This window comes from Ictalurus punctatus, chromosome 3, assembly GCF_001660625.3.
Source record: "Ictalurus punctatus breed USDA103 chromosome 3, Coco_2.0, whole genome shotgun sequence".
Classification (NCBI taxonomy): Eukaryota; Metazoa; Chordata; class Actinopteri; order Siluriformes; family Ictaluridae; genus Ictalurus; species Ictalurus punctatus.
Genome location: NC_030418.2, coordinates 26,537,105 through 26,554,344, shown reverse-complemented (window position 1 = coordinate 26,554,344; position 17,240 = coordinate 26,537,105). Strand labels below are relative to the sequence as shown.

Here is a 17,240-nt window from a genome sequence, read left to right as displayed (position 1 = left end):
CGTTTGGGAGGCAAAGACTACGTACCAGTTTGAGAGAGAGAGGGAGGGATATTTAAAGGTACAGGCATCCTTTAGGGTGTGTTGGGCTGATATGCTGGTTTAGGTGGCAATGCCTTGACCACCAAAATGGATGTTTTATTCATTTCACAATGCCAGAAACGGGGAGCATGGGGAGAACACACTTTTTCATAGTAATAGAACAATAACAAATGGTGGTGATTAATTTTCTGTAACAGCACAAGTCTGATAGTTGTTCCGACTGCAAGGTTTATATTGATGTACTCATTCAAATACATTATTATCGTTATGTGGAAAAAAACGTTGTTTTTTTTGTTTGTTTGTATTTTTTTTCCACATATTTGGACAAGCAACATTTGATCCCCTTTGAAAGAGTGCATATTAATACATTTGATACACTCTATCAAATGACACATAAAATTGACAGTTTGTAGCAATTTTCACAATTTAAATGAACAACCTACATTTATCACACTTTGAAATCCATATAATTAGAATCAGGTGTTCAAGATTGGGGGCCAGTGCTTAGAACCTGTTTAAGGAGTGCAGGTAGAACCGGTTTTATTTATACCCCTCTCATATCCAGTGTCTGGTGTTCCCTTTGTTATTGAGGTGTGTGGTGTCATCATGCCAAGATCTAAAGACTTCTATAAGGCCTTGAGAAAAAAGTTTGTGGATGCCTATGAGTCTGGAAAGGGATTTTAAAAATCTCCAAATTATTTGAAATACATCCTTCCTCTGTAAGGAAAATAATCTACAAATGGCATAGATTTCAAATGACCAGGATTGACCATCCCAGCAAATTCAGCCCAAGAGCAGACCATCTGATGCAAAAAGAAGTCTCCAAGAACCCCAAAATTTCATCACAGGATCTGCTAGTAAGTCTTGCAACTGTTTGGGTCAAAGTGCATACTTCTACAATCAGAAAGACATTGCACAACTTTTACCTGCATTGGAGGCATGCCAGAAAAAAGCCTTTGCAAGACTACAGTTTGCCAGTGAACATATAGGCAAAGACCAGGCCTTTTGGAATAATGTGCTCTGGACAGATGAGTTAAAGATAGAGTTGTTTGGCCACAGTAACAGCAGACATGTCTGGCGCAGACCAAAGACAGCTTTTCAGGAGAAGCACCTCATGCCAACTGTGAAGCACGGTGGTGGACCTGTTATGTATTGGGGTTGCTTCACTGCCTCAGGGACTGGACAGCATTCATTGATTCAACTACAAATTCTGCATCATATCAAAGAGTGCTTGAAGATAATTTGAGGCCATCTGTCTGAAATGTTGTGGGGGATTTGAAACAGGCAGTACATGCAAGAAAACCCTCAAACATCTTGCAGCTGAACGAATATTGCATGGAAGAGTGGTCAGAAATTCCAGCAGGTACACAGGGTTATAAACTATTAAGGAATACTAATTAATTACTCTAAGTATTTAGAGTAGTTCACTATTAACTAAGCAGCTATTAGAGAGTTCTCTTGCAGAACTACTAGCTTACTATAACTACTTAAACATTTGTAACTATGTTAATTAAAACAGTTTTTAGAAAACAAATATTGAAAGGTCAGCAAACTTTAAAAACATTTTTTTTTTTTACAAAGTTCTCAAATTGTTACCTAAATATTTAGTAATTATTCATTCATCTTTAATGTGCAAATTTTGTATTAATTTCTTATACATTTTGTATTAGCAAACATTTCATTAAAGTGTTACCAAAATTTCTGCCAAAAACCAAGACAGTTTTATGTTTGAAATTAGTAATAAATGTCTGAAATTGGGCTGAATAATCGTATGTTTGTTTAATCGTTTTCTTCTATTGATAAATATTAAACAAATTCAACTACATTCAGAATTGAATGCTTGAGAGTTTTTGCACTACATTTCAGTGTTATGAGCTGTGTTAGTCATTTAACAATAATTTAAAAATAGTTGTTTTTAAACTGATACTTAAATATTAATACTTTATACAAAATGCATTTTTAGCTTTATACAATAATTATTTATTTATTGATCATTAATGTGTAAACTACTGTATGTATTATCTATTTATGTATTGAGTATTTATCTATTATATAGATAATTAATTACTGAAATTTAAATGAAAGTTTTACCAAACAGAGCAAGTTTTACTCTTGAACTGAGTAACATATGTCTACAGATAGGATTAATAATCTTATCATTGTTTTTATTAATTGTTGATAACTATTAGACAAATTCAACTGCATTCAGGAAATTCTCACTTGATATAATTATTTCTTTGTTTGTTTGTTTATTTATTTATTTATGGTGCCAGACTTTTGTCCTTACTCTAACTGTTATAAGCTCCCAATATTATACATGGATACAGTAACAGTATGGAAGATCAGTGAAATATAGTGATGTTCTCGATAGAGATTATACAAATTATCTGGAAGACTGTTATCCTAAAACTCCAACCGAAGTTTGAAAGAAGAGCAAACTGGTCCACTGTGTTTGTTATAATCAGGTTCATAGTAAGAATATGTCCAGCAAGTGTTCACATCCCTCTGTGTGTGTGTGTGTGTGTGTGTGTGTGTGTGTGTGTGTGTGTGTGCGTGTGTGTGTGTGTGTGTTTGATTACTCACAGTGATGAAGAGGAAGTGCGTAAATCTGTGTCGGAGCTGGCCGACAGCAGGACAGACTCTGCGTCCTACACTCTGAAGAGGATTACTAGCGGCGGGGCTCCTCTAGTGTCTCTGGCTCAGCAGTCCAACACTCAGGTCTACAAGAAAGGCTTCCTCGTGCGCAAAGTTCATGCCGACCCCGATGGCAAACGGAGTACGTTGCCCTCCTCTGGCATGACTTTTCATCATCATGCATGCATGCAACATAGAACTAATAATAATGTGAAGAATGGGGTTTTATCTGTATGAAGGAGTATAATTACCTCGCCCCAATTATAACACAGTTATTTATTAATGCAGATTACATGCAGTACTATGCAAAAGTCTTAGGCACATGCAAAGAATTGCTATAGAGCAAATATGACTTCAAAAATAATGAAATTAAATGTTTCTACATTAATGAAAAATACTATAAAGAGCAGTAAACAGTAATAAATGAAATAGTCCATATTTGGTATGATGACCCTTTGCTTTAAAAACAATAAGAGTAGTCTCAGGTACAATTTGTGCAGTTTTACAAGGAAATGAGCTGTAAGATTTACTGAGCATCTTACAGAACCTGCCACAGTTCTTCTGGAGACTTTTGACATCATAATGAATATGCATAAAATTCTATAACAATGTTTGTACTAAAAATAGGTTGTCTTACTTTTGCACAGTACTCTCTATATATTTTATTTATATCTTATATATTTATATTATACATTATTTATATCATTTTATGTATTTGCTAACTATACCAACTTATTCTCACAGCGCCTCGAGGTAAGAGAGGATGGAAGACATTTTATGCCATCCTGAAAGGACTGGTCCTTTATTTGCAGAAGGTAACCTTAACACCTTTTCATTTGAAGGAATACTCCATGATTTTTACTTAATATTAATTTTAATATTAACTTAATATTAATCCATTGCATCTATAGTGTATGTGTAATTACACATCTCACTTATAATGGAGGTCCAAATGCAGTTGAACTTTCAATAAACATTTCAAATGTGACTGCATCTTGCAAATTAGATTGAAATTTATATCAAACTCTAAACATGAACAAGGAATTTGTCTCCAAATATTTTCTTGATTTTAGTCTGCTGACAGACATCCAGTGGTGCTTGAAAGTTTATGAACCCTTTAGAATTTTCTATATTTTTGCATAAATATCTAAATCTAAAACAATCTAAAACATCATCAGATTTTCACACAAGTCCTAAAAGTAGATAAAGAGAACCCAGTTGAACAAATGAGACAAAAATATTATACTTGGTCATTTATTTATTGAGGGAAATGATCCAATATTACATATCTTTGAGTGGCAAAAGTATGCAAACCTTTGCTTTCACTGTCTTTGTGTTTCACTATCTATGTTTCACTATCTTTATGACCCCTCCCCGTGCAGCAATAACTGTAACTAAACATTTCCGGTAACTGTTGATCAGTCCTGAGTACAGTTCCTCAGTACAGAACAGTTTCAACTCTGGGATGTTGGTGGGTTTCCTCAATGAACTGCTTACTTCAGGTTCTTCCACAACATTTCTTTTGGATTAAGGTCAGGACTTTGACTTGGCCATTCCAAAATATTAACTTTATTCTTCTTTAATTCAATTAAATTCAGTTCAATTTTATTTGTATAGCACTTTTTACAATGGATGTTGTCTCAAAGCAGCTTTACAGAAACATATAAACACAGGATACACATTTTAAATGTGTGAATTTATCCCTAATGAACATTTCCCATGGTTTTGGACCTCAATTTAAATTGGTGCCATCCTCAGCAATCTCCAGGCTACACTGCTTGGGGTCGTCCTCAGCAGCAGAATGTAGCCTCCAGTTGATGAGAACTCCAACCAGAAGTAGGACATCAGGATGGAGCAGGCAGGTCCGGAGAGCAGAAAGGGTCAGGATTTCTGGCATCTCAGGAGTATCAAGTGTAGCTCGACAGAAGGAGAGAGGGAGAGGGAAGGAAAGAGAGGGAGAGATTGTTAGGTATGCTTACTATCCTGTAATGAATAAGACAGTGTTTTTTGCGTAGAAAAACTCTATTCATGGAAAGCGTAAGTCTCAGTCCTGAACACTAATTGGAAGGCTTTTCCATGACTGTGGGGCTTTGTAAGAGAAAGCTCTTTCTCTTGCTGTAGCCTGCACTATTCGAGGTACCAACAAATAGCCTGCACCTTTTGATCTAAGTAAGTGTGGTGGATCATATACAACCAAAAGTTCGCTCAGGTACTGTGGCACGAGACCATTCAGTACTTTATAGGTCAATAGTAGTATTTTATAATCAGTGAGAAATTTTACTGGGAGCCAATGCAGTGTGGATAAGATAGGGGTGATGTGGACTCTTGGAGCTGCATTCTGGTCTAACTGGAGCTTGTTTATGCACCTACTGGAACATATAGTCAGTAAGGCATTACAATAATCCAGTCTAGAGGAGACGAAAGCATGAACTAGTTTGTCTGAATCATGTAGTGACATTATTTCTTGTTTTAGCAATATTTCTGAGATGAAAGAAGGCTATCCTAGTAATATTACCTACATGAGCATCAAATGATAGACTGGAGCCAATAATCACACCAAGGTCTTTTACTGCTGCACATGTTGAAACAGAAAGGCCATCCAGAGTTACTATGTAATCAGAAAGCTTACTTCTAGTTGAATGTTGTATTAGTACAAGTACTTCTGTCTTGTCAGAATTAAGAAAGAGGAAGTTCAGTTAAGTTCTTTAACCATTCTTTGGTAGAATGACTTGCGTGCTTAGGATCGCTGTCTTGCTGCATGACCCACTTTCTCTTGAGATTCAGTTCATGGACACATGTCCTGACATTTTCCTTTACAGTTTGATAGTATAATTCAGAATTCATTATTCCATCAATGATGGCACGCTGTCCTGGCCCAGATGCTGCAAAACAGTCTAAAATACTTTGTCCAAAACTTCAATTATAAGAGTTCAAGCACAAATTTAAGGACGCATATAGAGGTGAACACAATCGTTGTTTTAAATTGATAAATAGCCCAATATGCACATTATAAATTCATAATTGTTCTGAATTATTTTTCAGTTGTGTTTAATCTCTTTATGCAAAATTATGCACAGTTATTCATAAGCCGATTCACATTCAAGACATACTAAAAATGTTGCCCATTTAAGTAGCTACAATGTAGTTAGCTACTTTTTGTACTGTAGCTAACTACTTTTTAAAAGGGGTACTGTAGCTTAACAACATCAAACTATTAGTAGCATGAAAATCTGCAGCTTCAAAGTAGCTTCCCGAACACTACAGGCATAATAGAATGTTTACAATGAAACAATACAGAAAACCAAATTCTGCTGACATGCCTGTCCAATGTTAATATCGTTCTCTGCTCTGATTGGCTTTCAGAGTGAATATGGCACTCATAAGCAGCTGTGTGATGAGGATCTGAAGAATGCTGTGTCCATCCACCACTCTCTGGCTATGAAGGCAGCAGACTACAGCAAGAGACCCAATGTGTTTTACCTGCGCACTGCTGACTGGAGGGTCTTCCTGTTCCAGGCCCCGTAAGTCTTCCAGCATGTGTACATAAATTATATTTTTGTTAATTAAGCTGATACTGCACAGTTATTGTCCTGTGAGTTCCCGTAAGAAGTACAAATCCTGTACTGCATCAGGAGATACAGTACAGTATATTTTAAAATATGCTTAAGGTAAAATGATTTATGATTTTAAAAATAAATGAATTGATTTATTCCTTAAATCAGTGGTATTGAAACAATGGTACTGGGGAACTGCTGGCTGGGAATAAGAATGGATTTTCAAAACTTTCACAAAAGTCTCCATTCATAAGGGGAATTAACATTTTATTTTATATTTTATAGCAAAATGTAACTTTATTTACAAGACATGCTCTGCATGTTTGCCATTTCTTTGTAAACACATATGGAGCCGTCGCTCCCACTCAAAATGAACTTGTATTAACACATCTGGTGTTAATGTACACATGTAATTTTATGTCCACCGCAACGTTGCGACAGCTTCCCAATCCAGCCATGAGAATGATTTCAACATGTTGTTCTTTTGTTGAAGGCATTTTTAAAGGCTGTCTGGAAAAAAAAAATAAGTATGAAAAATTTTGGGAGATATTTTGCTAAAAAGTTCTAATTTCCCCTATGTATGGAGAAATACCAGTGCCACAGTGATGTTGAATTCTTGATTCTGGTTGGTCAGAAAGTGTTGAATAAATTTCTGTAACAGCAACTATGACATTATAAATCACAGGTTTATATTAATGAACTGATTCGAATATTTATATATAGATTGTCTCTATAGTAACAGCTATTTCACAGGGACTTGTATGGTTTACGCACCACACAAACAAATCTTAAACAACAACAAAAACACATGTACAGTTATTGATAGTGAAGTGCCAGTGCTTTGTACCAGTCAGCGGTAACGCTGTAACTTTAGGTTTTTGTGGGGGTTTTTTTTCAGATAGTAGAGTCTTCATGATGGAGGACTTTGTGGCTTCTCTGTAACATAACAAACTGTGAAAATAAAGAGTCTTTTATTTGGGGGGAAAGACACTTATTCACTTATTGCACACCCCCCCCATCCCCCCCCCCCCCCCCCCCCGCCCCTGATTTGTCATATGTCTTTTGACATTTTTGTACAAGCAAGCATGTGATTGTCTTTGAAACAGTGCCTATTTATAAAGTTTATATAATTGAACAAAACTACAAGGAAAATGAGCCTTTTCAATCATTTATTCAACAGAAATATCAATAGATGTGATATTCTTCTTGGAAACAGGTAGCACACCCTTAGCTTCAGAAGCTAGTGTTGCTCCCTTTAGCAGAAATAACTTCTTGTAGGCGTTTTGCATAATCGTCCACCAGTCTGACATCGCCTTGCTGGAAATTTTGACCACTCTTCCATGCAATTTTCTTTCGGTTGTAAGATGTTTGAAGGTTTTCTTGCATGTACTGCCCATTTCACATCCCCTACAACATTTCAATGGGGTTCAAATCCAGGCTTTCTAGGCCATTACATAACCCTCCATTTCTTATTTTTAAGCCATTCCTTGCTGGATTTGCTGGTGTGATTAGGATTATTATTCTGTTAAAGGTCCACTTTTGGTTCAACTTCAACTTTTGGACAGATGGCCTCACATTATCTTCATCTTTGATATGATGCAGAATTCATAGCTGAATCAATGAATGCAAGTTGTCCAGTCCATGAGGCATCGAATCAACACCAAACCACAACATTTCCACCATTGTGCTTCACAGTTGGTATGAGGTGCTTCTCCTGAAAAGCTGTCATTGGTCTAATGGAATGATATTTTTCAAATAATTTGGAGATCTTTTTAAACACCTTGCCAGACTCGTAGGCATCCACAACCTTTTTTTCTGAAGGCCTTACAGAACTCTTTAGATCTTGGCATTATGACACCACACACCTCAATAACAAAGGGAACACCAGACACTAGATATGAAAGGGGTATAAATAAGACCGGTTCCACCTGCACTCCCTAAGCAGGTTCTAATCACTGGCACCCAAACTTCAACACCTGATTCTAATGATATGGACTTGAAAGTGTGATAAATGTAGGGGTGTGTTTACTTTTTTCCTTGTGACTGATCTGTTTTTTGTTCATTTAAATTGTGAGAATTACTACAAAATGTCAATTTTATGTCATTTGATAGAGTGTATCAGCTTTATTAATAGGCACTGTTTCAAAGAGGATCAAATGTTTGCTTGTCCAAATATGTCAAAAAAGCCAACAATTTCCATGGGGTGTACTCATTTTTCCACACGACTGTATACACACACACACACACAAAAAAAAAACAAAAAAAAACGTGCACACTGAGTGCCCTGACTTCTGGGTGTTGATTAAATGCAGAGCTCATAGTGGCCTCGTCAGAGAGCTCCACCCAGATGGATGTTCTGTCATGTGGCTCTCAGGGGAATGGATCCTCTCCAGCCTGAGAGTCTGGCCTAGATAAATCTACCGAAACACTCGTGCACACAGTGCTATTCATGAGAAACGTAGTCCTGCACACTCAGAAATATACACTTGTGTAGTTTACAGGATTGCTTCAATTTATATTTGTTTTGGTCTTCTATATCTGTTTGTAGTGCAGCATTTTTAAATGGACATATTTATAGGTCCATTTAAATAGGTCTATTTATATGCTGATTTATAGTTCACAGCCAGATTATGGGCTCATTCATGGGAGGGCGTATATGTAGGTGTGTTTTCACAAAGAACAGTTTCTTCTGATCTGTGAAATAATTGCACTTATATATAATAAACTTCTCTAAATACATAATTACACTTCAATTCATCAAAAAAAATTCATGAGCATTTGGAAAACGAGCGACTGTACAGTAGGTCTGAATCTTTCTTGCAACGGGACCAATCTTTCTTGGTCCCATTGCCAGCATTCACACTGTAATGAACAGCCACTATTCCTGTGTGTGATGCATGCCATCATGCAACAGAACCTGCTAATGACCCTTTTGAGGATATTTTTTAATGCATGCAGGCTGTCACGAGATGTGAATTTTGCATAAACTTGCAAAATGAAAGTCATTAACGTGTATATGAAAACACTGCAGAGTCCTGTAACGTGATATTATGTGCACACTGTAGATTTGCCAACAAGCCGACTCTAAAACTTGGAACAGGACGTATTGTGACAAGTTGACCTAATTGTCATTTTTGATACCTTGCCCTGGGAAAAGATCACACCCCAGTGAACTTTAAGCAAACCCTGGATCCACCATAATTAATGGGCATAAAGATCTGCTTTCTTGTTAGAAAACCACTTTCACTCACGATCTGTTGAACTCTCAGTAAAATGAGTCAAACTCTCAGTAAACCCAACCTCGGTCAAAATAACCGTAATCCACCTCAGTCTTGAGCTGAATGTATTACATACTTACCATTTCTACTCTTGAACTATGTCAGTTCATATTTATTATATTGCTTAAAATAAAACCGTATAATGCAACATAACCCATCTGTCATAACAACCTGGAGTCAATGCAGTACTTATCTTTTCTTCATTCCCTGTGGCTGCTCTCTCTTCTCTCCCAGCAATGCGGAGCAGATGCAGTCCTGGATCACGCGCATCAACACAGTGGCAGCCATGTTTTCTGCCCCTCCCTTTCCAGCAGCCATCGGCTCACAGAAAAAGTTTAGCCGGCCTCTTCTACCGGGCTCCACCACCAAACTGTCCCAGGTACTTAACGTTCTTGTTTCAACTTCTTTTTAATACTTTATTCCCTCCAGCCACCAACCCACTTATCAGGAAATGTGTGTAAATTTGGCAATTTGACACATTTTGTAAGAGCTGTTCATACATTAGTTCATCAAATTAGCAACGCGTTCGGCTGCTTTCCTTGTGTTTTAAACAAATATTAAATATTGCCATTCTCAACAGAATGAGAAAAGCAAGAGAAATTTATGTCCCACAGCATTCTGCTTCAAATTATTAGTTAAATGCCCAGCTACTCAGCTTTTTCTTTCTTTTTTTTTTGAGACCCAAAAGCCTACTCATAGAATGGACACAACTATTTCTGACTATAAAAGTGATCAGATTTTGTAGGTAAGGAATAAAACAACATGGGACAATACTTTTATAGAAGAATAATCAATAAAGCAGAGTAATTGTTACTACACCAAAGTTGATTATTTTCCCATAATAGATCATCCTAAAGTGTCTGATTCCTTTTATATCACTACAATTTGCCAACACTAGTAATATTATATTTAAGAATGACGCGTCATACATTTTATTCGTTTATAGTGTTACTTCCTGAAGGTATAGCAGCTAAAAAAGGTTGTTCTTTTTCTATTTCTTTTGTCGATAAAGAACGCAGCTTGTTATGTTACCAAGAAACCGCAGACTCCTCTTGTCTTGAAGGCTTTTCCATTTTGGAAAACTTAAAGCTACAGCTTTTCCTTCTGATTGATACATAGCTGACACTGGAGACTCCTTCCAAAAATGCTAAATAAATGTCTTCTCACAGAAAACCACCATTTGAACAGTTACAAATGTTTTGTTTTTTTAAATCGTTTATGTGGAACATCCACCAGTTGTTATTACATTGTAAGTAAATTACTAGTTACTGAGTTGTTAGTACGTTTTTACTATAGAAACGATAACACGTTAGAACAAGGGCATTCATTTAAAGCTGTGTCCTGCAGCCAGCACAATTGTTAAAGCTGCTGTTAATAGAAAATGAATCATCACCCTCTGACCAGATTAAGTAACAGATTATTAAACACATTATCCACTTTAGCGTGATCTCAGTCTGTCAGTTCTGAATTAGATGTATACGTGAATGTTTTAGGCTGATGAGTTATTGGTTGTTGTTATTGAATTTTTAGTGTGTACAAACATAGCTGATATTTTCCCTTATTTTCTGGTAACTCTCTGTTTAGGAGGAGCAAGTGAAATCCCATGAAATGCGCTTCAGATCTGTCTCCTCTGAGCTGCAGGAGCTGCGCTCTATTCTTCAGGAGCGGAAGCCCAAGGGGAAGGAGCAAGAAGAGGCCAAGCAGCGAGAGGAGTTCCTGGAGTTTGAGGTGAGGCTTCCTGCTGAAGAGGATTTCATTCTTCTTTAAAGCTTAAAAGGGAACCCATCCTCTTCTGGGTGATGCCGGATAGTGGGATTATAAAGCATTGCAGTATACAGGGGTAAAGAGACAAGGCAGACAGTACTAAGTGTGTTGAAATGATGTTCAAAATGAGCAAACTGTGAATAAGAGTCCTGGGATGAGAACAAAACAGTCTATGATTAGAGCAGCAGTTCTTAGGTCTACAGTATCCAGGTGAGATGATCCACAATTGACATGTGTCATGTCTAATTCACTTTGCCTTCTCTGAGCATTAGTTGTTTTAGTTCATGACCAAGATCTGAAATAGTTCCAATTCTCTACAAGCATTCGAAATCTCTAAATACAAATCCGTCCGTTCATCTTTTAGAAAACCCGCTATGGGACGTACGCCATGTTACTGAGAGCGAAGATTCGCATGGGTGAGTCAGATCTGACGGCATTTGAGGCTCGTTTGTTTACTGATGGCACTCTGCAGCGGACCAGCTCCAGCCCCACGCTGGCACATGACACCAGCCACGCTAGCGCCAGCAGCTGCAGTTCCAGAAGTAAGAAGAGCAGCCGAAGTGAGGGCCAGAGACACAAGCCAGCCGTGAAACAGTGAGTCCACTATCCAGAGCACTTGATAGCTGCTTTATGGTGCTTCTGATCCAGACTGAAAGGCTGAGAAGAGCATCGATATGAAGGGGAAAAAATGGCAGTTTGTGCACTACACTGCAGTGGCCGCACACGTCGTGCACTCGGAGGTGATCCAAGATCGAAGCTGGGTATGATTAGTCGCCTCGCTTCCTCATGAAAGCATGTTTTTGTGGCCAGTGAATGCAAAACAGGCCTACAGAGGGCAGAGGAGTGTGAATATAGCCATCCTCCCTTTATCTTTATCACCTTTTTAGCCTGGCTTTATACTTCTCTTAGCTTAACATATATGCTGTATAGAAGTCATAGACTACTTAAAGCTTTTTGCGCATCTTTTTTTTTTTTTTTTTATCAAACAACATGCCCACACAAGCCAAGTACAAGACTATCCACCACAATGGATCTGAAGACAGTGTTTGAAGACAAAATCTGAGCCTCTTTGGAAGCACATGCATTATCACAGAGGTAATTTCCTTTTTTTGATTACTAGAAGTTGTGTCCCAAAATGTTTTTTTCTTTTCCAATTTTCTTGCTTGAACATACCTTTGGATAGTATAATGTACGTGTATAGATCTTTTGAAATCATGTTTCGAGCATGCTTGTGATGTAAAGACAATCAGTTCTCTCTTTGCATTCCCAGTGTATGTATTGTATTTTTATTTATTTATTTATTTATTTTTTACATGAAAGCACACTACAGCTCGCAAAAATTAATAGTTTAGAGGCATGGTTCTCAAAGGGGGTCTTGGAACCCCCAGGGGTCCACAAAGTATAGCCAGGGGGACTGTGATGTTTTTTGTTTGTTTTATTTTGTTACAATGATTGAAATCACCACCCACTATTACAAAAATTATTATATTTATTATTGATTTCTTAGTGTTATTCTTGCCAGCCCCTCCAAATGTATTGGACTGGCAAGGACAATTCTATTTTTTTATTATTTTTTTTTTTGCAATACATTGAAGACATTTGGGTTTGACATCAAAACATATGACATGATAGATCAGAATTTCAGCTTTTTTTACAGCTAGATTTACATCTAGATGTGTTAAACACCTTTTGTTTGAACCAACCCATTTTTTCAAGTGATCAAAAAAATACTGGAACATGTGACTGAGGTGTTTCTTGCTGCCCAGGTGTGCTCTGTTAAATTGATTGTTTAAAGAATGAATGGCTCTGAATGTCTACTCTTGGTTTGAGCCCTATGTTGGTAAAAAGGATAAACCAACATGAAGACCAGAGAGCTGTCTAAAGGAGAAAAGCAAGCCAATCTGAAGGCAAGAAAAATTTATCAGAGCCATTGTACAAGCATTGGGCATAGCCGATACAACAATTTGGAATGTCCTTAAAAAGAAAGAAACCATGGTGTACGAACAACCAGACATGGAACATGCCAAGAAAAACAACAGCAATTGATGACAGAAACGTTGCGAGAGCTGTGAAGAAAACCCCCAAAACAACAGTTAGTCACCAACAACCTCCTACAACCTCTACAGGGCAGGGGTGAAGGTATCACAATCCACCATTCAAATAAAATATAGAGGGCATACCATAAAATGCAAACCACTCATCAGCAGTAAGATTCAGAAGGCTAAATTGGAATTTGCAAAGAAATACAGAGATGAGCCACAAAAGTTCTGGAGCCAGAATTAACCTCTATCAAAGTGAAGGAAAGACCAAATGATCTGCTCATGATCCAAAACATACGAGCTCATGGTGGAGGTAGTGTCATGGTTTGGGCTTGCACGGCTGATTCTGGAACAGGCTCCCTAATCTTTATTGATGATGTAACTCATGATGGTAGCAGCAGAATGAATTCAGAAGTCTCCAGAAGTCTTTCTGGGGGGGGGCAATTGGAAGTTTTTAGACTGACCAAGTCAATCACCAGACCTTAAACCAATTGAGCAGCATTTCACTTCCTGAAGAGGAGACTGAAGGGAGACACCCCTCAAAACAAACAACTGAAAGAAAAGAATAATGCAACAGTTAGGTGATGTCATTGGGTCACCAGCTTGATGCAGTTATCGCAAGCAAAGGATAAGCAACCAGATATTAAGTGTTATTCAATTTAGGACTATCTGTTTTTATGCTTTTACTCACCTAAAAAATGGGTGGTCTGCCACCAAAGGTGCCATGTTTTTATTTATAGATGTAAATATGAGGAAATGAAAGCTGAAAGTCTGATCTATTGTTTTATATTCATCTTTTGATCTCAAACCTAAATGTCTTCAGTGTATAGAGAAAGGAATAAAATTGGCCTTGTTGTTGCAATACTTTTGGAGGGGACTGTATTAGCCTGGTTTGTTTGGCACTTGAATTGAATGATTATAATCCAAACCTCAGGAACTCAAAAACAAACATGCATCTGAATAATGTTGACTTGAACCTAATGACACATTGACATTATTTTAAAAAATATTTACTAAAAATGAAATTTGATAAAAACTTGTTCTATCCAAGGAAAAGAATTAAAAAGCTATGTGGCCCCAATAAATAGCCAAAATACAATATATTATGCTGGACTATGTTTGTAAAAATAAATCAGTGCTGTGAGGGTTCGCAGATTTTATTTAAAGTTAAAGGAGATGCAAAATGTTTCAGAACGACTGGTTTAGAAGAAGGTGTGTCATGTGCACATAGGTATCACCAGCAATGTTCTGCTTTAGTGTTTATGTGAGAATTGTACATTGTGTATGCTGACTCTGAATGTGGATGACTGATAAACATCGATTAGATGAAAAAATGAACATGTTTCTACTGATGACCTTATTGTGTGGCAAAGACATTTTTTTCTCAGGCTCCCGTTTTCAAATACTGCAGTGATGCCACATTTCTGCTGCCAGAAAGGGGCAGTAGAGGAGAGATAACCTGTATTACCTCAGCTGTATTGGAGAACAATTATTTATATTGCGCTTAAAAGAATTATAGCACAGGTATTGAGGCAGACACAAATGTGACTGAATGTCTGTGAAGTATTTCTTAATGATGTATTTTCATCATAGCAGGAACTAAAGAATCCGATATATTGTAAAATAAAAATAATAAAAAAATATTTTTAAAAAATCTGTTACCAGGCAGGTCACAAAGAGCTAAAATGACTGTTAGAGCTGCAAACTTATGAATGAGAAAAAAAAACATATACAGGCGGCTGACACCTTAAAGAAAAAACATGTTATGCTGTAGGCATTTTGCTGGCATGGTTTGGGTCCACTTGTACCCTTCAAGCAAAAACTCACCTCAAGTCATTACAAAGTTCTTCTAACTTATCATTGTGATACAAACATGACTGATCAAAACAACTGACTGATCATTTGGATCATTTAGACTGACTGACTGATCATTTTGATCCAATCATTGGAGTGATGGGAGATCTTTGGGAAGAATGGTGTTCATCGCTCCAGTACAGTTCCAGAGACTTGTAGAATGTGGGCCAAGGTACAGTGCTGTGAAAAAGTATTTGCCTGATTTCTTCTGTTTTTGTGTACATCTTATACTAAATAGTTTTAGATCTTCAAATGAAGTACAACATAAAACAAAGGCAACCTGGGTAAACACACAGTAGTTTTTATTTATTTTTTATTGAAGCAAAAAAAAAAGTTATCCAACACCTCATGTGGAAAAACTAATTGCCCTCTTAAACTTAAAATCTGGTTGTGCCACCTTTAGCAGCAATAACTGCAACCAAACACTTCTGATAACTGGAGACCAGTCTTTCACTTACTAGGACTTACTCTTGTGCTTTGGATCATTGTGTTGCTGCATAATCCAGTTGCACTTGAGTTCCAATTTACGGACTGAAGACCGGACAGTCCCCTTTAGGATTTTTTGCCAGAGAACAAAATTCATGTTTCCCTCAATTATCACAAGTTGCCCAGGCCCTGAAGCAGCAAAGCATCCCCACACTATCACACATGCACCACCATGTTGACTGTAGGTATAATGTTCCGTTTTGTGGAATTCAGTGTTTGGTTTATGCCAGATGTAACGGGACCACTGTCTTCCACTTTCGACTCATCAATCCACAGAACATTTTCCCAAAATGTTTGAGGATATTCAAGGTGTGTTTTGGCAAAATTCTGAAGAGCCTTAATGTTCCTCTGTGTTAGCAGTGGTTTTCACCTCACCACTGTTCCATGGATGTCATTATTGCCCAGTGTCTTTCTGATAGAGCCATGAACAGTGAAGTCCTGTAGTTCCTTTGATGTTGTCCTTGGCTCTTTTGTGACTTGCTGGATGAGTCGTTGCTGTGCTCTTGGAAGAATTGTGGAAGGTCGGCCACTTCTGGGAAGGTTCACTACTGTGCCAAGTTTTTCCATTTGGTGATGATGGCTTTCATTGTGGTTCGTTGGGAGTTCCAGAGTCTCCAATATTTGAAATAGCTTTGTAACCCTTCCCAGACTGATGTATTTCAATCACCTTCTTCCTCATCATTTCAGGGCTTACTTTCAATCTTGGATCGCCATGAAAATAGCCATAGAAGCTGGCATGGCGTTAAATCACAAACAAACTTTAATTTTTGGCATAGTGTGTTAATGGGTAAGACCTTTAACCAACGTCACGCTGTTGAAAAAATTCTATTTAAGTGTTGATGTGATTGAACAGGGTTTGCAGTAATCAGGCCTGGGTGCATCTAGTCCATCTTAACCCCATTATGAATGCAGTTTCATAGATTTGGGGAATTAGTAACTATGGGGGAAAATACATTTTCACCCAGGCTCAGTTGGTATTGGATAACTCTTTTGCTTCAGTAAATAACATCATTTAAAAACTGTATTTTGTGTTAATTCAGGTTACCTTTGTTTTATCTTAGATTTTGTATTAATTTCTGAAACAATTTTGTATGAGATATACACAAAAACAGAAGAAATGACTGTACACTGAAGCTGTTTAAGCAGCTCATGGCGACCCAACCTTACTAAAACACTTTATGATGTTTTTCCCTTTAATTTGTCACACATCTGTATTAATTCTGACTTTATACACATTAAACATAAGAGCTAAATCAGCATCTACAGTATAGCACTTAAATTGTGATGCCCCACTGCACTTTGGGTAATATTTGTGCAGACGTTATTGAATGACGAGATCTATTTATATATTGTGCAGATTTATAATTCATGTCTTGTTGAGTGTGTTTATGATGAAATGTTTTGACAAAAGTTTTACAGTGTTTTTACAGGGAACACTGAGCAGTTCAGTGACACCACAGTGGTCTACTGTATGTTTTAATACTGTAACATTTTTTTGTTAGTTCAGTGTTTGCTTGTAGTTTTACATACTGTATTATGTTTCAGCTGCTCGGTAATAAAATTATTATGCTCTATTGTTTGTATGTTTTGGA

At 37.2% G+C, this 17,240-nt stretch overlaps 1 protein-coding gene across 2 annotated transcripts in view; it reads left to right on the top strand.

Annotated features, from left to right (window-relative positions):
• psda (pleckstrin and Sec7 domain containing a) overlaps positions 1–17,222 on the top strand; it is a 34,756-nt gene extending 17,534 nt beyond the window's left edge. For both annotated transcript variants that reach the window (XM_053679824.1, XM_053679823.1), the window contains exons 8-13: positions 2,625–2,815; positions 3,418–3,488; positions 6,037–6,194; positions 9,740–9,884; positions 11,090–11,233; positions 11,634–17,222. In XM_053679824.1, coding sequence (XP_053535799.1) covers positions 2,625–2,815; positions 3,418–3,488; positions 6,037–6,194; positions 9,740–9,884; positions 11,090–11,233; positions 11,634–11,867 — 943 coding nt within the window. In that variant the 3' untranslated portion in view covers positions 11,868–17,222. The remainder of the gene's footprint in view (positions 1–2,624; positions 2,816–3,417; positions 3,489–6,036; positions 6,195–9,739; positions 9,885–11,089; positions 11,234–11,633) is intronic.
• Positions 17,223–17,240: the final 18 nt, after the last annotated feature.